Raw genomic sequence first — 20,504 nt, 5'->3', positions numbered from 1 at the left:
ATTCCCCCCCACCTCGCTATCCCTAGATGTCTAGTAATACTAGCTCCGACATTCTAATTGTAAGTGCTCATACTATGATGATAGACAAGACATTAGAACCCAAATTTGAGGAATGATAGCTCTGACCGCTTATTCCGCCAGGCCGGCGCAATCGCAGCATTTACTGTCGACCTCCTTGTCTATCCTCTAGACACTATCAAAACAAGAATACAGTCTCCAAACTATGCTCACTTTTACACAAACGCCCAGACGGGGAAACCGAATCCCGCTCTGTTCCGTGGAGTGTACCAGGGAATTGGAAGTGTCATCATAGCAACACTACCTTCATGTAATACCAACCATATCTAAACCATCAAAGCAGAACTCTGAACTAACATCACTATAGCAGGAGCGTTCTTCACCACCTACGAGCGCACAAAAACCCTCTTCACCCGCCTAAACACCACATCCGCTTCGCCCAATGGCGTTCTCCCCATCGCAGCAGTCCACGCAGGCGCCTCCTCTCTCGCAGAGCTTGTCTCCTGCGCCATCCTCACTCCAGCCGAAGTCATAAAGCAAAACGCCCAAATGGTCTCCTCCGGCTCCCCTACCAACGCCACGCTGCAAACCCTCGCCAAATTCAAATCTAATCCGCTAGCCCTGTGGCGGGGCTATACTGCTCTCGCGGGCAGGAACCTACCGTTTACTGCTATGCAGTTCCCCATGTTTGAGAGGCTCAAGGTCTTGATCAGGGAGTATCGGGATCGCCGGGGTTTGTCGACGGGCACGATCTATGAGAGTGCGTTGATTACAGCGTTTAGTGCTGGGTCGGCCGGTGCGGTTGCTGCGGTTATTACGACGCCTGTGGATGTTGTTAAGACGCGGATTATGCTTGCTGCTATGGATGATGCTGCACATGAAGGCGCGTCTCCCCAAGCGAAAGTCAAGCCGGATGGGTTAGTTGATGCATTTGGGAAGTCGGTCGAGTCTACAAAAGTCTCGGCGAAGAGCGCAGTGCGCAGTTTGAATCCGTTGGCCACGTCGGAGAAAAGGGGGAGGAAGAGCAGTTGGCGAATTGGGCAGGAGATCGTCGCTGAAAAGGGCGTCAAGGGCCTGTGGAGAGGTGGCGCGCTAAGAGGTGTCTGGACATTCGTAGGGAGCGGATTGTATCTTGGGGCGTATGAAAGCGGCATGGTTTATTTAGCTGCTAGGAGAGGAGAGCATGTGAATGAGGCAGACTTCTTGTAAATTTGTTGTGAGATAATTAGAGATGTTGAGAGATCATAAAGACATACTGATCAGAAGTCAATCATGGGTTATAGGCGCACCCAGTGGCAAGCAATGTAGTATTTTGAATATGTTAATTGTTAGCTAGTATTTTTTTGTTGCTTAACTAATGTTTTGTAGAAGGGCTTTTTTCTGTTTCCCCCCCTCCGCCAATCCTATGCTCTCTCGATGCTGTTCGTCAGAATCGCGTGGACGTTCACGCGACCCTGATGACCAAGTGTGAAGGGTATATTTACATCCTTGTTCTATCCTGAACCATGAACTCCACCTGAAGACGACGGTAGAGGCACCGACGAGCCAATGCATGCCGATGCCATGACCGATGAAGATTCTCCCTCTCAAAGGCCCGAACCCAGGAGGCTATCATGAACGCCGACCAAAATCACTTTTCGTATTCGTAAATCATGCTTGGTGGATCGACCTGCGATCGAGAACGGAAAGAAAAAGCCGATTACAGTTTGGTGTCCTGCCTGGTTGAGTCGCTAAGTCTCCGAAAAGGGCCCTGTAACGTTGCACTGGGTCCAGGTCTGGCACTAGTAGCTCGTGTCGCACTGCTGCCGCCTGCACTGACATTTGTGCTACCAGCGGTCTTAGCCGGAGAGCTACCGGCCGAAGTGGTGCGCTGGTGTATAGTTGCGCTAACTAGCCACTGCAGGTGCATACGCAGACTACTGATGGCGGCATTGGCATGCAACATTTCGTCTTTTGCTCGCTGACTCTCATTGATGATCATCATGTTGGTGCGGCCATCGAGATCAGTGAGGGCGTTGGCAATGCGAGACACTTCCTCGCGAAGGGAGTCGTGCAGCGTAAGGAGATGGTGGACTTGTGAGTCAAAAGGAGGCTGAGTGGGGGCACCTTCATTCCCTGGTGGAACAGGTGGAAATGAGGCTGGTGGTAGGCGGAAATCGGGCGTCGGTGCTTGGGGATCGGTATCATTTGGATCCAAGGGATCGGTGACGGGGAACGATTGGTCGTTTGAATTGGCTGGATACAGCATGTTGGTGATGTTGGTGAGCCCATCCTCAAGAATGCCGACCTTCCTGGCCAATGGTTCCATACGCGCTTCATTCCTCTCGATGCGGGCTTGCTGTTCACGAAAGTGAGGTGCCATTGTTGCCATGGCACAATTCACCTCGTGAAGCACCACTTCTGCGCGTTCCGCCGTGAACTTACAGCCAACAATTGTGCCCTGACAAGAGATGACGTGCTTAGGACAGTCTTTGTTGATGTGGGATTTGAGGTCCAGTCGAAGTACTTCAACCGAACACAATGCGCATGAGGTCTTACGGTTGGCGCAAATGTTTCGTTTATGCTCCTGTAGAGTACGGTGGTTAGCCAATGCTAGGGGTGGGTGTAGGTGATCCGGCTTACCTCAAGGTCCTTCTTCATCAAGGAGGCATGGCAGTCATCGCAGCTCACAGTATAATGCAAGCAGCCCTTGTGAAAATCCTTCTGGGAGATTTGCAGGCGGCAGTCTGTACCGGAGCATTCGACGGGTGTGTATTCGCAGTACAACATGACATGGTCGTTGACGTTGACGCGGTGCTCAGTCCAGGTGCAGCCTGCCTTTGTGTTCGGACACTTGACCACCAGCTCGTCCAGCATAGTCTCGATGATCTTGGGTACGGGTCGAATGTCCTTGTCTGTCTCTACTTTGTTGCGACACGTAGGGCACGTCTTGCGTCCACTGGCCTGCGGAGCCCATGCATGGTCGAGACACTCTCGGCAGAAGTAGTGCTCACATGAGAGCTGGACAGGCTTATCGAAGGGCGTATGGCAGATCAAGCAAACAAGGTTGCTGTCGGGCGCGGATACATAATCGAGCGACTGGAATTCAGGGGGCGTCTTGACGATTCGGCTGTGTCGACGCCTCGAGGAGGGTGAGTTGGATGCTCGCAGAGCCAACGGCGAAGGGCTGCCAGGAGGGCCACCGACCAGTATTCCGTCGCCGGCATATGGCGCTGCACTGCTCGAGGACCGCGAGCTCCGCCGGTCGTTTGGAGGCGGGATGGGGCTTGGAGACGACATGGCGGGGCGTGAAGCTTGAGTCGAGACTCGACTTGGCCGGACAATCTTCTAGATAGAGGGACGAAGACAGCGTCTCGGGCCGGAGAAGGCGGCAGGCGTCTTGTGCTCCGTCGACTGGGTGCCGGGCGGTGAGATGCGTTGTCGCAAGGTAGGGGAGTGGCAGTTGATCGTTGATCGGCGGGGTGGAGAGGGTTGGCCGCCCTGACAGTCAAGCAAGCCAAGCAGGGCTGCAGAGCGACGGAAGCAAATGTTATATATCAGTCAGGGCCCTCTGGAATGGAACGCATACTTCCCAAAGTGGAAGGGAGCATGCGGGCGTCTGTGTCGTGCGTTGAAGGTTGCGCAAGACCGAGACATGGGATGTGCAGTTGGCCCGGTGCGCCCCAGTGGCCCCCCCAACTGCGCGTCCGGGAGGTTAATCCGGCGCCAAGCCATGGGCGGGCCCTCTAGACTGGCGCGCCTTGTCGTCAGCGGACCGCTCCTCGTTCGCAGCAGCAGCCTTGCCGTCTCTAGTATCATCGTCTTCTGTATCCTTCGTGTGCATCGGCTCTTGCATGTGCCATTCCATGTAGTTCTGTATACCCTCTCGTGCTTCGCGCCTTCGTTGGCTTCATCTACCCGTCTACGCCGCCTGCCGCTTCCGGTGCCTCTATTTGTATATAGCCCTCACCTCCGTCTTCAGCGCCTACTACTCCCCTCAACACTGCCGCCATGTCCACGAACCCTCCCCAATTGTTTCTGCTGGCAGACCATATCAAGCTCTCTCTGCTGGAGCGCCAACGTGCCATATCACTTAACCTCTCACCCAACACCCAGGATGGCCAGATCTCACGGTCCCTGGAGCAGCTGCGCTCAGGCATCGAGAGTCTAGAGTCACAGGTCGCAGACACATCGGATGAGTATGTCTCACTTTCTACCCCTCCCCCCTAGGATTGAGCATGATGCTAACATATGCCAGATCCATAGCATCACAACTCCCCCGCCTAAAGTCCCAGCTCAACGACCTTACCTCCCAGTTCGACCGTGCCTCACCAAATGCCAGCTCGCCCACCCTCACAACTCCCAACAACCCGTCCCTATCCTCCGATTTCGCCGCCGCCCAAAAGAAGCCCCGCCAGGCCTCCAAGTCTGTACGCTTCAGCGACAACCCCTCTACGTCCACAGCAGACGCCGCCGACGAGGCCGACCGCGCAGCCCTCTTCCCCTACCGCGACGACCCCTCTTCTGACCCCGACGCTGCGCCAAATCAAGATGATCTCGACAACCAGCAGATTCACGCCTACCACAGCCAAGTGATTCGCGACCAAGATGACCAGCTCGACCAATTAGGTGCGAGCATCGGGCGGCAGCGGGAGCTCAGTATGCAGATAGGAGATGAGCTAGACGGACAGGTGGTGCTGCTTGATGATGTAGAGGAGGGTGTTGATCGACATACGGCCCAGTTTCGGCGGGCAAGGGGTCGGCTAGATCGTTTTTCAAGGAAGGCGAGGGAGAACTGGAGCTTGACTGTTATTGTCGTCTTGATTTGCGTTTTGCTCTTCCTCATCATCATCACCAAGTAAAACTAAGCGACTGTGGAGAAAATCTAATCGGTGCGATAAAGTGCGAAGATGGTTCGATATCATGGCATAGATGGCGTTTGGAGCATGTATTTTTATGGACGGTATTTTGCGCAATTTGGGAATGCTAAATCTCGAGAGTACTCGTTGTTCTTACTCTTAGTTAAGACACCTAGGAATGTCTATATCATTACACAATCAGCGACGGGTAAAATCGTTACTAGAGCCTACACAATTTATATGGGTCGACAAAGTCATACAGCTATTGACTGTTTACTAAGGGTGGTTGGTGGCTCGATGTCACGACAACGCAGCTGACCGTCGCTGTCATTTCTCTCATTGCCAGTTACAATACACGTATGATACGAACATCCAGCCCAGCCCAGCCAGGCCCGCCAAGGCCCGCCCCATGCGCCATGTCGAGCATCTACCAAACAACTATGAAACTTGCTCGCGAGAGAGAGAGAGAAAGAGAGAGATATCATCCGAAACGCCATGCCCTATGCAAGAATAACCGAACGAAGCCGATGCCGTCGCTGAGCCCTGTGTAATGCTGATACTAGAGCGAAAAGGGTATCACTGTATGGATATGCAAATAGAAACGCTCTTCAATGTTGAGTTTCGTAAGAAACTGGCGGTATTGTCGTTGGCGGCGGCCGCCGCCGCTTGTGTCGTTGACGGAGGAGTTGGAAGTTTTGGCGTTGTGTCGGTAATACGAATAAGATGGCTTGAAGGAATTTGCCAAGTCTCTCCACATGATGGTGTTCTCCGAATCTAGAAAGTGCTTCATCGCAGCCCAATAACCTTCTTCGACTTGTCGTACACAACGTAGGTAATCGAGACAGCAGGGACCACCTTCAAGAGGTTTGGTGTCAGGCCCTTGAAAAGTCCCCTTACGCCTTCACCGGCAATCGTCTGTCTGGTGACATCCATGATTCCGGTATAAGTCCGCGGGTGCAGAACTGTGCCTTGGCTCTGTAGTCGAGTTCGTAGAAGATTGAGAGGATATACGGCACTTGCTCCAAATGCGCCAGAGAAGCCGCCGATAGCTGCCGTCATGAAGCCGCCTGGCTCAGCATCTTGTTCGTGGCAGCCAAGTCTCTTGGCATTGCGTCTCGCAACGGAACGCTTGAGATATTCAAATGTTCCCAGATCGAGGGCTGCGTACGGAAATATACCACAGATACCCATAGGCAAACCGCGGTAATAAGCGCTGACACCCCCCGTCTGCCACATCTTCTTTGCCGTGGCCCATATCAGTCGGTTACCGTGTAGGCCACCGTGTACCATCTCGCATTGCATGCGACTTGAGAATGTCAGTTCGTACGGTAGTATCTCACCCGGTTGTACTCACAATTTCAGGGTATCAATAGGGTACACAGCGAATTGCGCGACCATTCCTAGGCACGTTAGCGGAATCTTTGCTACTTCAACGTGTACAACTAACCTGCAAGACCACCAGCAACAAACTTGGACCAGGAGTGGATAGCTCCTGGGTCATTGTGTCCTTCGACCCTAGCAAAAACTCGCTTCGCAGCCTGGACACATTAGGAGAAGGATACTTCTAGTTGTGGTTGGACTTGCCTCGTAAGAACCGAATTTGATGGCTGACTCGGGCATGACCTTGACAACGTTCAAGCCGTTGCCTCGTGTTTTTCTTAGCACTTGTCGAGATAGCGTCGTTCTGATTGTACTCACCGGCATATAGACTACGCATGCCGCCTGCCTCCCACAGCTCCTTTGTGGCGGTCGCAAGCGGCCTCCAGGCGTTGAGCACGGCTCTGGCAATATTGCCATGCTTTGCTGCGGCGACAGCTTCTTCCGCCACATTGGTCTGAGCAATAAGGTAGACTTTCAAACGATCGAGGGGTGCAGTGGAGGTGCGAGAAATAATTCCTGCAACGCCTCCCGCCACGAAATAGCCTGGATTGGGAACACAAGCAATCAGCATGGTTCCGAAGCTCTCAATAAGCCCCGTATCTACCTCGCTGAGGGGAGTGTCAAACTCCCCGTCATCTAGATGTGGCGGGAGTGTTTGCGAAGTCGTAATGTTCGAAGTAGAAGGTGAAGCCATTTCTAGCGGTGTGCTGTAATCTGGTGGAAGGAAAGAGTAGGGCGGCGTCCGCGCTACAAGGAGGAAGAGGGAACCAAAGAAATAGTGAAGAAATTGCTTTGCAGTACCTAGGCCTTGGATCGTGTCGTCGCTCAGTTGAACATCACCTTCCGGGTTCACCTTCATTGTCGCGGAAAAGTAGGACATTACCGCATGAAGGCTGGGCGCGCTGACCGGAATGAATAGAAGGAAGTCGCTTTCACCTGTCAGCATGCTCGAACAAGGATTGTTTAACTGGGATACGTACCGCCATTCTTCAAAGCTGATAGTCCCATCGTTGTTGGTGTCTACTTCTGAAAAGAAGTTGTCGAGATTGCTATTGGGGACCGAGAGCCCAGCGCGACTCAAAGAAACTCGTAGTTCCTCTTTCGAGATTTTTCCGTCGCGATTGTGATCGATACTTCGGAAGAGCACTAGGAGCTCTTTTTCGGTTTCTTCCACGAAAGTGCGAAATTCTAGGAAGCAGAGTGTTAGTAAGATTCGAGCGCATCGGTGCGTGCTGGTAGGGAGGCTCACCGGAATATGTGATGCGCCCATCGCCATCTGTATCTACAGCTTTCATCACCTCGTCCAGGAGTTGATCCGCATTTTTCAGAGCTACAGTATGCTTTAGCAAATGACGTAGGCACGGCGTGCTGCACCTTACGATGATCCAGCTTCCGCAGCCCCTTCTTGAGCGCTGGGAGATCGAGCTGGCCTTGTTTGCGCGTGTCGAGGGTTGCCCAGAGCTCGTCTGCCCTGGCGTCCGAGACGCTTGCGCTCCTTTTATCCATTGTCTTGGTGCTATCTTCGGTCTATCATGGCTGTGGGTTGCGACATGCGAGGGGGGGCGGCTGTCGGCTTTGGGCGAGGTGAATTGCTGGAAGAATGGCCGAGGATGATGTGCAAGTTCATAGGATCCGACGTGGGGTATGAGGTCAGTGTCGAGCTTGGAGGGTTGACCTGGAAAAGACTAGCTGGGCGGGCGGCATCACCGAGAAAACGGCAGGAGGGAGCGTCGAACATTGGCCGGCACCTGATTGGACGCTTCATCACTATCTCCTTTTGACATCCAACGCTTCAAGGCCGTGTGCTTCTCAATAGCCATCATTATATGTGCTCCATTTAAGCTCGGCCATGTGTTGATGCACGAATGCTGCCAACCAGCTCACAGAGCCAAATTGTCCTGACACGACCCATCAGGGTCAGCCTCGCTCGATCTCCAAAACTAGGCGGCTGCACCAATATTCTGAACGACAACTCCAAGAAGTGAAGACACAATCGAGCATTCCTTGAACACAAACTAAAAGCCATTACTTGATCTAGGCTGGGATCTCCAGATTGCGCTGTTCTTGGGTGGCTGACCACCTAGCTACAGTCCAGCAAAGCGCGCTTCACATGTGGCCATCACGACCAGAGCGAGTATTTTCTTACAAAGGCCTGTCAAATCGTCCGTATCTATAAACAAATAAGCAACTCGCTGCCTGGCAGCGACATAGCATCATGGCGTCCAGCTACTGGGAGTCAACGCAACGGAAGTTCTGGACGTTCACAAAGCAGCAGCTGGCACTGGAGCGAAAGAAGATGGAAGAGTCGGAGCGAAACTTGGTGAATCTCTACCCCCTTCCAGACCGCAGGCATCTCAGCATCTACTTCTATCACCGTAAGCAATCCCCAAAGATGCCATCTGTTCGCAGCCTGACTTTTGTAGAACTCTCCAAGATGGCAAGACCATTGGGTATTCGGCAGCAAGCTCTGGCCACGGCTCAGGTCTACGTGCGACGCTTCTATGCAAAGGTCGAGATTCGAAGGACGAATCCGGCCCTTGTACTGGCCACTGCGCTCTATCTGTCATGCAAAATGGAAGAGTGTCCGCAGCACATTAGGATGGTGCTAGCAGAGGCTCGCCATTGCTGGGGTAAGTAGAATGATGGCCAGAAAATTCATGATTAGAAGCTGAGATATGTTGCAGACACGTCTTTCAACGACATCTCAAAGATCGGAGAGTGCGAATTTACACTCATATCCGAGATGAATTCGCAGCTCATCATCCACCACCCATATCGGAGCCTCGCAGAGTTGCAGACGCAGTTTCAACTGACCCAGGAAGAGAACGCGCTCGCATGGTCCATCATCAACGACCACTACCTCACCGATCTGCCACTTCTCCATGCTCCACACGTAATTGCCATTACGGCGATATTTCTTGCCGTCGTTCTTAAGCCGACGCAAGGCGGCCTCCAAGCGCACGCAGCAGGCATGGCCAACGCACTCCAAACGTTGGGCAATGCTCGAAACGCAGGGGGGACGCAGAACCGAGTGCAGAAGCTGGTGGACTGGCTTGCAGAGAGCAGTGTCGACATCGATGCAGTGGTAGAGTGCACGCAGGAGCTGATATCGCTTTACGAGGTCTGGGAGTCTTATACGGATAAGACATGCAAGGATCAGATTGCGAAATTCGTCAAAGCAAGAGGACTCGACAAGTGACAGGACTGTGTGGATGAAGTATTTCTTGTGGTTCGGGCTGTTCTTGGGGCGTTGGGACGACATTGGCTATGATACCATCGGGATGAATATTACAGATTGTACTCGATGCTTGCTAGTCCAGATAGGACTGTTGACAAAACGCTCACAGAGTGTCGAACATGGCTAAATCATTCCTCGCTATAGCGCTGACACGCGCCACAGGCCACAGAGAGAGGCCTCCCAGCAACAATCTAGGTGGTCAGCACTTGAAGTAGTAAGCAGCCTCACAGAATGCGCATTCATTTCCAGGCATGGTTTGATTGGAAGCCAGCTCGCTAGTATTCATATAAGTTGATTCAACCGGGGCTATCTATCAGCTTGTGGTCACCCCACCCGTCCCTCAGTGGGGAGAGCAGAGAACTCCGAACCGAAGGTGTTTCGAACGTGATAGCGATCATTCATGCGTGTAGGGTTAGCTTGTGGCAGACATGTTTTCGAAGCGTGGCCAGTGCACAAGCTGGTTGAGCGTTACAACGTCTTCTTCTCCCAGGCGTTTGTGCAGGCAGACAGATCAGATAATGGAGGGAGCTCTGCGCAGCGGGAGCAACTGAGTGCGGGATCTACAAGAGGCTGTGCTATAAATATTCGCTCAAACTCTGTGTTGGCCGATCCCATTGGCGCTCGTTGGTGCAAGCCCTGGAGATGCCCCAGGTGTCCAGGGTGCACGATGTCTCGAGCGTCTAGATGTTGGGGGGGTTGCTCAACACGACTTTGCGGTTGCCAGAGGGGCTGCATTCCAAGTTCCAGAAGCGCACTGCGCCCTCGACATGGCAGTGATTTACAGGCCCGTTGGCAGGGACTTGAGCGTGAGCCCAGCGAATCCCAGAAAGCAGTCGGCCACGGTGGTGGCGTGCTGCCATAGGGAGAGGAGGCGGGTGCTGCTCTAGCGTTCCCAGCCAGCCTTCCAGCAGCTTGCGGCCGGCCTCTTCCACGTCAACCAAGGCTTCGACATTCAAGGTGCCATGCGGCCGCCCTTGCCGACAGGACCTCTTCCTCGCTGTCGGGGCTCGAAGCATGCATTCCCCTGGCGACGGGAAGAGGGCCTGCAGCAAGAGGCGGTCAGCGCGGACAGTCTTGCAGTCTGAGGGTCACCAGCCCACCGAGGCTGTGAGTTGGCTGGCAAGCAACTTGTAGCGTCGTGTGCAGCGCATAAGCGTGGTTTGATAATGCGCCGCCTTGTTCAGGGCCCGTCTGCCCACCACCGTCTGGGGTTGGGGGTTGCGCGCACGGCGACAACGAGGAGGACTGGCTCTCACAGCATGGCTAGGCGGGTGTTTGGTGCTTGTGCGTGTGCGGCAGTCAAGGGCTGGCTGTTCCATGGTTGAGCACCAGCACCGCAGCCTTCGTCTCGTCAAGAGGCTCCTCTAGCGCTCGCTCCCTCCTCGACATGCGCACCCGACAGCCTGGCCTAGGCCGCTTCCGGTCAAGACCAGCGCGGTGGCGAACTCGCCCGTCCAACCACATCAGACGTCGTGGGGCGCTGGCTGCGCACAGACCCACTCGCCCGCGACCAGTGCACCTGCCTTTTCCCTGCCCTCCCTTCCGTCTCTGTTCTTTCGCTCCTCTGCACACACCACAGCGCTCAAAGACATCCATCCTCTCTACTCTCCTCTACTCAGCCTCGCCCTCCCATCGCACTCCACTCCAAGTTAATACCTATCGCTCCCGCTCCTCGACCGCTGCATCTACTGCACAACCACGCGACATCGCTTCCGCACCATCCCGAGCTATACCCCTTTGTCCCGCCTTTGTTGTGGTCGCTCCTCCACTTCCCCTCTTCGTCTCCCACGGCTTTCATCCCAACCACCACCCACACCACCCGTAACCATGTCGCAGCAGTTCTTCAACTACGGTGCCCACCACCACCAGCAACAACACCTCACTGCTCATTCGCACAACCACCACGGCGGCCGGTCGCGGAGGGCGCCCCGGATCTCGGCCCAGCACAACCAGAACCAGAAGCAGTTCCGCCAAGCCCGCACCCCGAAAGAGTTCAACGTCGAGCCCCCTACCATGCTCGCATTCAAGCGCGACTTCGAGGCTGCACGCTCGTTTGACATTGAAGACGACGAGATGTTCTGCCCCTTCCACCTGCTCACCGAGGACGATGTAAGTAGCCGAGTCCATGATATGAGCCACACCAGCCCATGATATCATCGCTTCCGCCACAAACAGCGCTGACCTTGGGATGAATAGCTGCAATCCATTCACTCGTCTGGTTCAGACCGCTCGTCGCTGTCGAGTGGATCACCTGAGCAGTCCCCACTCCAGCACCAATTGCAGCCAACCCCCTCGTTTGTCCTCTCTTCGGCCCCGAACCCGTATACCCCGGCCGGCTTCCAGCAGAACAACTCTTCGCAGACTAAGCTCCACCAGCCACTAGCCCAGCGCACTCGCAATGCCATTCCCATCGTCGACCCCTCGACACGAACAGTTGCCAGCCCACCACCGTCCGTCTCGCCCAACCGACAGATGCAGCAGCAGTTCATGTCGCGACGCTGGTAAAGGCCTCGCAGGCTCGAGGCCATGCGTTTTGTTCGGTCGGTAATGGCGGCGTCTCGTTGCTCGGCTAGTGGCTACCTGGATCTAATCTTCTCTTCTTGATATCCTCCGGAGGATCATGCGTCTATACTATCGATTCTCCTTGTACAAATCTACGATATCTCCTTGGACATCTTGGATAATACCACTGATCCGGCGACGGCGTCGCACTGTAGCAGCGAAAACATCACTTCCGGATAGAAACGCATTCGCCTCGCGTCTCGAGGGCGCCTACTAACGCATTCACGGCGGTTGCACATTATGGTGTTTTGGGTCGCATCCTGGGTTTATCATTCAGCGTTCTAAAGACTTCAGAAAATTCTTGGTTACAGATATCGGTGTTCTGTAGCGTTTGCCATCTTACATTACTGTCACCCGGCTGCCTGTTCACGGCGCCATACAAAGGGTAGATTTCCTTTGTGCGGACGGTTCTCGGTTTCAGCGGTCGGTATATACCATTGTGGGCGCGATCTTCGAAAGCGGCGGTGTCAAAGCGTATGGGTCAATCGGTTCGGGTGCAATTGTCGGTCTTACACTGTACGACACTGGGATGATTCTACGCAGTCATTGGCGCAGGTTGCGTTGAGGCTTTCTATTTTCATTGTATGAGGTTTTTATACACGACCCCAGGGCGAGCGGTCGTGGTCATCTTTCTGGAATCTTTTCGTCTCATCTTTGCTTCGGGGAACTCTTCTCCTTTTATATTACACGCCTCGGGTCAGAGGGCAGTGAGTTATTCAGGAATGCAATCGCAGCTTTTTCACATTAAACGGTGCTTGTTGTTTGTGATGACCGTTACACTTTCTACACTCATCTTGAAAGCACGAGACTAACTCATAGCAATACCTCACGGGCAGACACTCTGACACTCATTTCATTGCGGGGTACAGAGTATCCCCCAAGGCCGAGCGGTTCAGCATCCTCACTCGGAACAGGACTTTACTGCGCCCTGAGTTCAAAACACAAACTACGGGCCGGGTACTAAGCCACGCCACCTTGTCCGGGGAGACAGATGCAGGAACAGACCGAGTCTGGTTGCGGCCCAGGTTCAACATGTGGGCGCCGACCATGCGTCCTTTGCGGGTGGGCGGAGCTGCTGGGGCGAAGCCTGCTTGTAACGAGGACCGCACAGCGCCATTCTTCATTTCACTTCACTTCAGAATAACATAGCCTCACAAGTAGTGCCGTCATGGGCTCGAATCATCTGATTGACTGATTGACTATTTGACTAATTGACGCACTGCAACTGGACGTTCGCGGGCGGGCCCCAATTGTCGTAATGCTGCAGAGCTGGGGAACATGACGTCAACAGCACTGCACCAGCACCAAAGGGACCGTGCCGGAGCTCTACCGAGGAATTTGTGTGCCAGTCTGAAAGCTACTGGGCAAGAAGAGAGTACCGTGTCTCCGGCTGTCATTTACCCTTGTGCAAAAAGCTTCTCCCCGTTCTTCTACTGCAATCTCAATTGACGTAGGCCTTGTATACAAACGTCTACTACAATACGCCAGACTTCGCCAACCCATCATGTCTGCCATCCGCGCCTTTGCGACTCGTCGCTCCCCCGTCGTTTTCACCCAGCGCGCCGCCTTTTCGCAGTCAATAGCTCGTCGCTCGGGCAAGGAGTCGGCTCTTCGTACGTTGCTCCGCTCCATCCAATTCCATCAATCCACCTGTCCAAAGTTCGAGATGCGGATACTGACAAACTCCCGCAGACACCGAAGGCCGCGCGGACGAAGTCGAGAAGAAGAAGCAGGAGCAATTGAACAAGCGGAAGCAGGGCGAGGGACACTGGGAGGAGGGCCTTGCGAGTGATAGCGAGAGCATTGTACGTTGATACAGTCGTCATCTATGGACATGCCATGTCCCATGTGGGAAATACCTGTACTGACGAAAAGAAATAGGTCAAGGCGGACCGAGCGGAAACCGGAACGAGCACACAGGAGCAGATCAAGAAACTGCAGGAAGAGTCGAAGAAGGTTGGTGGAAACTAGTTTGTTGGGATAACATGAGAACAACATACAATCAGCTGGCACGATGAGATTCAGTGTGCAGGCTGGCTGGGAATGAACTTTTATGGCTCTTTCTTTATGCACCCAATTCAAACGATTATCATTGATGAAGATATGCGAGTTTAAACTCTGCTAGTATGCCCTATGCCCGGAGTCTTTCCATTCCCCTCTTCTTCCCACTCCCACTCCTCAATTCCAACGTCTCCTACCCCCCGCTTCCTCATAAACCACATCCAGAAGCCTCTGTCGAACCCGCGCATTCGCCAGCCCATCGATCCTCTCCCCAACACTCAACGCATCGTCCTTCGTCCTAGCCGTAAGCTGCGCACCCGCCCTCAACAAAATCCTAAACGTGTCCACGCTCCCACATGAAACAGCCTGGTGTAACGCCGTCCATCCATTGACATCCACATGGTTCACGTTTGCGCCATGCTCGACGAGAAGCCGTGTGATGCCCGGGTCATCGCACACGCACAGCGGCGTCCAGGACTCATCATCGCAGTCTTCCGTCGAGACACCGCGGTGTTCAAGGAGAAAGCGGGCGGTGCGCGGATTGCAGTATTCAACTGCGAGATGTAGTGGTGTGCGGTTGAGGGAGCAGGTGGCGGTAGCGCTGACGTTGTGCTGTGTGAGGAGGAGGAGTGCTATGTCTTCGTTGCGTGTGATGAGGGAGATGTGCAAGGGTCGGTCTCCATTCTCTGACATGGCTTCCGTGTCTGCGCCGGCTGAGATGAGCGTGTCGACGAGCTTCCTCGAACCCATTCTACATGCTAGTGCTAATGGCGTCCAGCCTTTGCTTTCTTCCGCAGTCGTGTTTACGCGTTCGGGTTCAGATGAGCTCTCTATCCCTGGACTTGCCGCGTTGTGCACGACATTCCTCCTGGCTATGGTCAAACATTTTACCCTAGTATCAGCGCCTTGGCTCATCAAGTACAGTGCTGCTTCTTCCTGCCCTGCTACCAGTGCGCATAGCAACGGCGTATCCCCATTCAGAGTGACAGCGTCAATATCCAGTCCTTTGGAAAGCAGCAGTTTCAAGGTATCAATCCGCCCATGGAAGGCGGCTACATGTAGCCCGGACTGGCCTTGTTTGTCCTTTGCGAATACATCTGCGCCGCAGGTGAGGAGAAAAGGGAGATCCTTCGCACTGCGCTGACATTGCCTGAGGAAGGGAGTCTGACCTAATTGATCCGTAACGTTGATGTCTGCGCCCCTTAGGAGGAGAAAGTCAATCAGATCCCGATGGCCATAGTGGACGGCGACGTGTATCAAGGTTGAGCCATCGTCAGACCGGTCCTGCTTGATATCGGGTACTGTTTCTATCATTCGGAATGCTAGGTTCTCAGCGACTCCGTGGGCCCCAACATCGAACTGACGGAGTATGTAGGAGAACGCAGTGGACTGGAAACGTTTCCCTTGGAGAAGATTGCATCGGCTGCTGGTAATCAAAAGATCAATGATTGAGGTATCTTTCTCCCGGTCATCTTCCCGAGCTAGAAGTGCTTGGTGAAGTGGCGTGTAACAAAGACGTCCACGTTCACGGCCTTGTTTGGCGGGATCAGCACCAGCATCGAGAAGCATGCGGACGACCTCGAGCTTCCGGCGACCAATGGCAACCGAAAGCGGCGTGTGGCCTGTAGGAAGGAAGGTGTTAGGGTCGCAGCCATGTCCAAGCAAAACTTCAACCATATCGTATTGTTCTTTGCGAAAGGCAGCGTGCATCATGTTGGACATGGCTTTTGACTTGACAAGATGCCCACCACTTTCCAGTACCCAGCTCATCCAGGCAAATTTTCCTGGTGCTTCTGGGCCAAGGATGAAGTGCGGATACATCATTGAAGCAGTGGCTATGAGCGAGTGGATCGTAGTATCAGAATTTGCCATCGCCATTCGAAGAGCAACGCTGTCCCGGGGATGATTGGGGCCGCCTAGTGCTTCAAGGAGAACCTGTACAGCTTCGAGTCGGCCTTCTGCCATGGCATTTCCGAGAACAGTCTCTCCGCTCCCGTTGGGGATATTGAGATCGGCACCGCTTCTTATTAGAGCTTGAAGCACTTTGGCATGGCCTGCCATAGCTGCTGCCATGGCTGGTGTATGGTTTTTTGGTTTTACACTGAGTCTGTTGACGTCCGCGCCTTTTGAGATCAGGAATTCGACAACGTCCAGATGACCCGTGTTGCTGGCGAGCAATAGTGCGGCTGCGGGTATCAGTTATCGCTCGCAATATCTAAACCAAGCATCCTAACTTACTCAGACCATAATTATCACAGTCATCGACATCGATCCCCTCTTCCAGCAAGTATTTCACCGTGTCTAGATGGCCATTGCACGCTGCCCATGCCAAAGCTGTCCCGCCATTGTGGCTTCTCTTAAATAACTCGGCGCCCTTGGCTAATAGCACTTTCGCAACTGTGGTATAACCCTGCTCGGCTGCGAGAATCAGAGGTGTTCGTCCTTTCGAGCAAGTGCTATTTAGGTGCATGTCCTTGCTGACGAGGAAGTCGACAGCGTCGGCAAATCCATCGACGGCGGCCCAGTGGAGAGCGTTCATCCGATCAGGTCCTGAGATAGTGGACGGGTTAGCTCCGTGGTCCATGAGGAGCTGGATGAGCTGCGGTGCACGTTCGGTTTTCATGACTGCGTGTACGATAGGAGGCAGGGTCTGGACTCGATGATGTACATCGGCTCCTCTCTCCAGCAGCAGCCTTGTTATGTCTACTTGGGTCTCCATGATGGAGATGACTAGTGCAGTGTATCCATCTCTTGTTTTTAGCTCGACGTCCACACCAAGGGCTAGTTTGGCTTTAATAGTCTCGAGGTCGCCGCGTATAATAGCTTTGTGGAATTCTTCGCAATCGTCTGTAGTCGGTCGTCGTCGTTCTTCGGGGGAATGCGTTTTTGGTTCGTCTGGTTCTACCTCCTGCATCGTCTGTGTGCTAGGTGTTGAGATATCTTGCCATGATTCATTCATACTGTCATCATTTAGATCGAGGTCGCCCGGGTGAGCATTCGTTTCTTCGCCCATTTGAGACATCAGATGAGACTGTTTCTAGCTTCTGCCCCGAGTAAGAAAAGGCGGAAAGGGACAATGATAGAGCATATGTGCTTCACGGGAATAGTTGCATCTAAGGATATGCTCCCAGGCTGAGCTTAATCAGGTGCCAGGCAGCAGCATCGTCAAGCGGCCGCCTGCAGTAAGCAATGAGAAGCGTGACCGGCACATGATAGTTGGTACACCCATTGGTCGGCGGTTTTGGTGAGCATAAGCAGAGTTCAGCTGAAATGTCCCTCCCCTGCACGCCAGCCCCTCCATCGTCATCCACGCCCAAGGCGGGGCAAGTGTGGCGCAATCAACGCTCCATGATGCAGTAAAGCCTCCCAAGACGGCTTTCTCGGGCACTAAAAGGATCCACACAGATCAGAAAATGCGAGTTTGGTAATTTCAAGGCAATTTGCAGGTCTTGTTACGTGGTTGTGGGTCCTCGTTTCCAAGGTCGGCGTGGCGCGTTAAACACTTTCCCGTAATATCAACGGCTGACTGGGCGACGCGCAAGTAGTCCACGGCGGGTCTTACTCGACTTCTCTTTAACCTCACTCCATCACACAATTACTTCGTCCATATCGCCCTTCATGGCAGTCTCGTCCAACTACCTGCTGCTTGTCGCGATTGCGATTCTGGTGTTGCTACCTTCAGGAGCCGACGCTTTTGGCGCGGGGAACATTGCCTCTATCTCCAAAGTTGAAGGCAAGAACTGGCGCCATGGAGACATTGAAGATATGCTCGCGACAGTCGCCTGCTTGCGCGGACACAAGTGGAAGGCTAATATGATCAAGGTATGGTGTCATATCACTAGGGAACTATAGTCGTGGCTAATTCTTAATGCAGCGCGTATACTTTGGCAACTGGCTCCGAGATTATTCGCAGGTACGTCTAACTCCATGACGAGGACTGGTAAAATGCTGACTTTCAAAGGCTGTCGACGTTGGAACCTTGGCGAAAGTCCAGGTATGTCTCTGTTGAGGATATTTGTCGCTTGCGTCATGACTGATAGTTGCTAGTCTGAGACCATCCGTATCCTTGTCTGGGTTCTGTCATTCATGTCCTTTGGCTACGCTACTGGCGAATTCGAAGTCACAGCTGAGAGGCTAGGCGTCTACAGGCCCGAGGAACATATCGATAACCCTAAAGATTACGCCGACAATGCAGACGCGCGAAAGCTCGATCCTCGACTGCGAGGCCCAGTATCGGAAGCCGAGTTGGCTGTTGACCCGAACACAGGTACGAAATCTTAGTGGTCCGTCATGCCTGACGTTTACTAAGTCCTACTAGGAATGAAAAACTATATTGCCAACGAACAAGGGGGCTGGGCTACTTCCACCGGCTACGTGAAGTATTCGTTCGCACGAGCAATTCACTTTGGTCGAATGTACACGCATGGTCCATCTGGTCAAAGTGGGCGCGATGAAGACCTTGCGGAAGCACTTCGCTGCCTAGGCCAAGGTCTGCATTGCCTTGAAGACTTTGGTGCCCACACCAACTATACCGAGCTTGTGCTGCGTGAGCTTGGGTACACTAATGTGTTCGCGCACGTTGGTTCACAGGCTGGCATCACTCTTCACGGACAGCATGTATATCCACTAGTAACCGGTACCTTCGGAGGTGTCGACTTTTTCCACTCCGTTTTAGGGGAGGCTACGGATCATATCACTCAATCGGAGATCGATGAAGTAAACACCGCCTTAGTGGATGCTGTGTCAAACAACGCCCCCGGAAAGAGAGGTCCTGGCGGGCCTGATGCTTGCAGCGGGCTTATAGACGTTCTCAGCAAGGTTCCTGGAACCCATGGCCTGATATCAGAAGCTCAGAATCTGCAAGCTGCGTCGGATGCTCAGGCTGCGGCGAACGCTCGTTCCGGAGGCTATGACGACTATAGTTCTCGAGCAGGTGGACAGCCTGGATATCAACAGCCTCCTTCCTTCGACGCGCCTCCAGGCTCTGTTGGTGGACCCCCTGGACCGAACATTCCTGGCACAGACACAGATCCAGCAACTATCATCCCAAAGATCTATCCGATCCTAGTATTTAGGGACAACGTTGTTCGTAGCATTTCGGCCATCGTGTCTAAGATTCCCGGGTTGGAGAAACTTATCGAGACCATCACTGAACGGGTCACCCTCTTTGTGCTGTCGCTTCTTGCGCCTTTCATCCTGCCAATCATCAAGACAGCATCAGCCCAGCTGAAGAGCGGCTCTTCCGCCGTCATTGACTCAGCTGCAAAGCATCAGTTCGAGGTCTGGACGATCCCCACTTCCACCAACCCGACGCATTCAATGCTCTCCAAGGACCACTTCTCTAATATCCTGAACGCCCCTGCCGGTCAAGTCGCCGTGGCTATTCTGCAGTACGTCGCCCCTCGAGTGATCTACGCTTGGGACCATCCAGATGTTCCTGTCGACCAGGTCCTTAATGACTGCATGCGCGTTTTCCACCACCCAACGCTGCGTGATCCACGGTGCGAAGTCCACGTCAACATGTTCGAAGTCGTCAAGAACTGGGCGCAAAACTACCATGGTAAGGACCTAAATAACCTCCTATCTTCCGAGTCTGTGAAGGCAGGTAAGAATCATAGTGGAGACAATGATCATTCGCATGGCCATGGTCATGGCGCACCGGGTATGCAAGGTTTCCAAAGCCATGGCAATGGACACGGTAACTCGTCCAGTGGAGGAGGCTACCCAGGCCAGCAGCATCAATCCAGCTCTGGCGGTCCCGGTGGGCTCCTTGGTTCCCTAACCAGCAACCTCCCTGGTGGTCTGGGTAGCGCCTTTAGCCAGTTTAGCGGTGGCGGTAAAACACGCGAAGTCGGCGATGACTTCTCTGCCCCGTCCAACGAGGCCTACAAGCCTTCCCCCTCCCCGCAACCTTCACAGTGGGGAACCTTCCAGCCCTACCAGTCCTCCTACTCAGGCGAAGGGTACCAGGCTCCAGCCGAGTATAGCGGCGCTGCACCGCCTGGAGGCCATGGATTCGGCCAAGGACAGTATTCGGGTGGTCAAGGGGCGGAGCCGAGTTATACGGTGCCAACAAACTATCAGCAGGGCTATGAGAACCCTGGTCCACAGCATGCATCTGGAGGGTATGGGCAGCAGCCACCGCCTACTGGAGGGTATGGTGCATATGGCCAGGGAAATACTCAGGGTAGTACTCAGGGTGGTGGACGCCAGTGGGGCGGTGGGGGTGGCAATGCGGCGTGGTGAGCGGCTTCTGCTGGTACACGGGGTTCTTGGCTGTGTCAATGGTTGACATTAGGAACGTGGGATGTTAATCGAAGGGTGGGTTTCGTCATGGTTCCTTGGAATACAGATAATCATGAGTAATGCAAGTTCCGGTCAGAAAGAAGCTTTCTAGTAAATGAGTACCGCTTCTTGCGAATGTTTCTGAGTTACGCTGTAGGAATGCTGATCACTTCTCCTACATA

The 20,504-nt window shown here is 53.7% G+C and overlaps 8 protein-coding genes across 8 annotated transcripts; 6 read left to right on the top strand and 2 right to left on the bottom strand.

The window, feature by feature from the left end:
* Positions 1-26: 26 nt before the first annotated feature.
* Positions 27-1,227, top strand: K460DRAFT_347668 (mitochondrial carrier protein-like protein; the record flags this gene model as incomplete). The annotated part of the gene is made up of 3 exons (XM_040931356.1): positions 27-59; positions 142-328; positions 386-1,227. The coding sequence occupies 3 exons, from the start codon at positions 27-29 to the stop codon at positions 1,225-1,227; spliced, it is 1,062 nt and encodes a 353-aa protein (XP_040783624.1).
* Positions 1,228-1,717: 490 nt separating this feature from the next.
* Positions 1,718-3,297, bottom strand: K460DRAFT_294720 (TRAF-type zinc finger protein; the record flags this gene model as incomplete). The annotated part of the gene is made up of 2 exons (XM_040929509.1): positions 1,718-2,584; positions 2,641-3,297. 2 exons carry the CDS (start codon positions 3,295-3,297, stop codon positions 1,718-1,720), a joined length of 1,524 nt encoding a protein of 507 aa, XP_040783623.1.
* Positions 3,298-4,008: 711 nt separating this feature from the next.
* On the top strand, positions 4,009-4,859 carry K460DRAFT_295325 (uncharacterized protein; the record flags this gene model as incomplete). Its single annotated transcript, XM_040929552.1, has 2 exons — positions 4,009-4,196; positions 4,256-4,859. 2 exons carry the CDS (start codon positions 4,009-4,011, stop codon positions 4,857-4,859), a joined length of 792 nt encoding a protein of 263 aa, XP_040783622.1.
* A 783-nt stretch (positions 4,860-5,642) lies between these two features.
* K460DRAFT_295225 (calcium dependent mitochondrial carrier protein-like protein) lies at positions 5,643-7,742 on the bottom strand (the record flags this gene model as incomplete). Its single annotated transcript, XM_040929544.1, has 8 exons — positions 5,643-6,162; positions 6,211-6,256; positions 6,304-6,381; positions 6,419-6,502; positions 6,555-7,165; positions 7,217-7,424; positions 7,486-7,566; positions 7,616-7,742. The coding sequence occupies 8 exons, from the start codon at positions 7,740-7,742 to the stop codon at positions 5,643-5,645; spliced, it is 1,755 nt and encodes a 584-aa protein (XP_040783621.1).
* A 248-nt stretch (positions 7,743-7,990) lies between these two features.
* K460DRAFT_371059 (C/H/G cyclin) lies at positions 7,991-9,660 on the top strand. Its single transcript, XM_040934272.1, has 3 exons — positions 7,991-8,611; positions 8,660-8,866; positions 8,921-9,660. Exons 1-3 carry the CDS (start codon positions 8,452-8,454, stop codon positions 9,433-9,435), a joined length of 882 nt encoding a protein of 293 aa, XP_040783620.1. The 5' UTR covers positions 7,991-8,451; the 3' UTR covers positions 9,436-9,660.
* Positions 9,661-11,301: 1,641 nt separating this feature from the next.
* K460DRAFT_410449 (uncharacterized protein) lies at positions 11,302-11,979 on the top strand (the record flags this gene model as incomplete). Its single annotated transcript, XM_040937379.1, has 2 exons — positions 11,302-11,583; positions 11,671-11,979. 2 exons carry the CDS (start codon positions 11,302-11,304, stop codon positions 11,977-11,979), a joined length of 591 nt encoding a protein of 196 aa, XP_040783619.1.
* A 1,561-nt stretch (positions 11,980-13,540) lies between these two features.
* K460DRAFT_410448 (uncharacterized protein) lies at positions 13,541-14,007 on the top strand (the record flags this gene model as incomplete). Its single annotated transcript, XM_040937378.1, has 3 exons — positions 13,541-13,649; positions 13,729-13,841; positions 13,918-14,007. The coding sequence occupies 3 exons, from the start codon at positions 13,541-13,543 to the stop codon at positions 14,005-14,007; spliced, it is 312 nt and encodes a 103-aa protein (XP_040783618.1).
* Positions 14,008-17,655: 3,648 nt separating this feature from the next.
* On the top strand, positions 17,656-20,283 carry K460DRAFT_380786 (Het-C-domain-containing protein; the record flags this gene model as incomplete). The annotated part of the gene is made up of 5 exons (XM_040935291.1): positions 17,656-17,859; positions 17,912-17,950; positions 17,999-18,031; positions 18,085-18,304; positions 18,356-20,283. 5 exons carry the CDS (start codon positions 17,656-17,658, stop codon positions 20,281-20,283), a joined length of 2,424 nt encoding a protein of 807 aa, XP_040783617.1.
* Positions 20,284-20,504: the final 221 nt, after the last annotated feature.

Source organism: Cucurbitaria berberidis (genome assembly GCF_010015615.1).
Source record: "Cucurbitaria berberidis CBS 394.84 unplaced genomic scaffold K460scaffold_6, whole genome shotgun sequence".
Taxonomy (NCBI): Eukaryota; Fungi; Ascomycota; class Dothideomycetes; order Pleosporales; family Cucurbitariaceae; genus Cucurbitaria; species Cucurbitaria berberidis.
The sequence above is the reverse complement of the archived record's forward strand: the minus strand, read 5'-3'. Positions and strand labels throughout refer to the sequence as shown.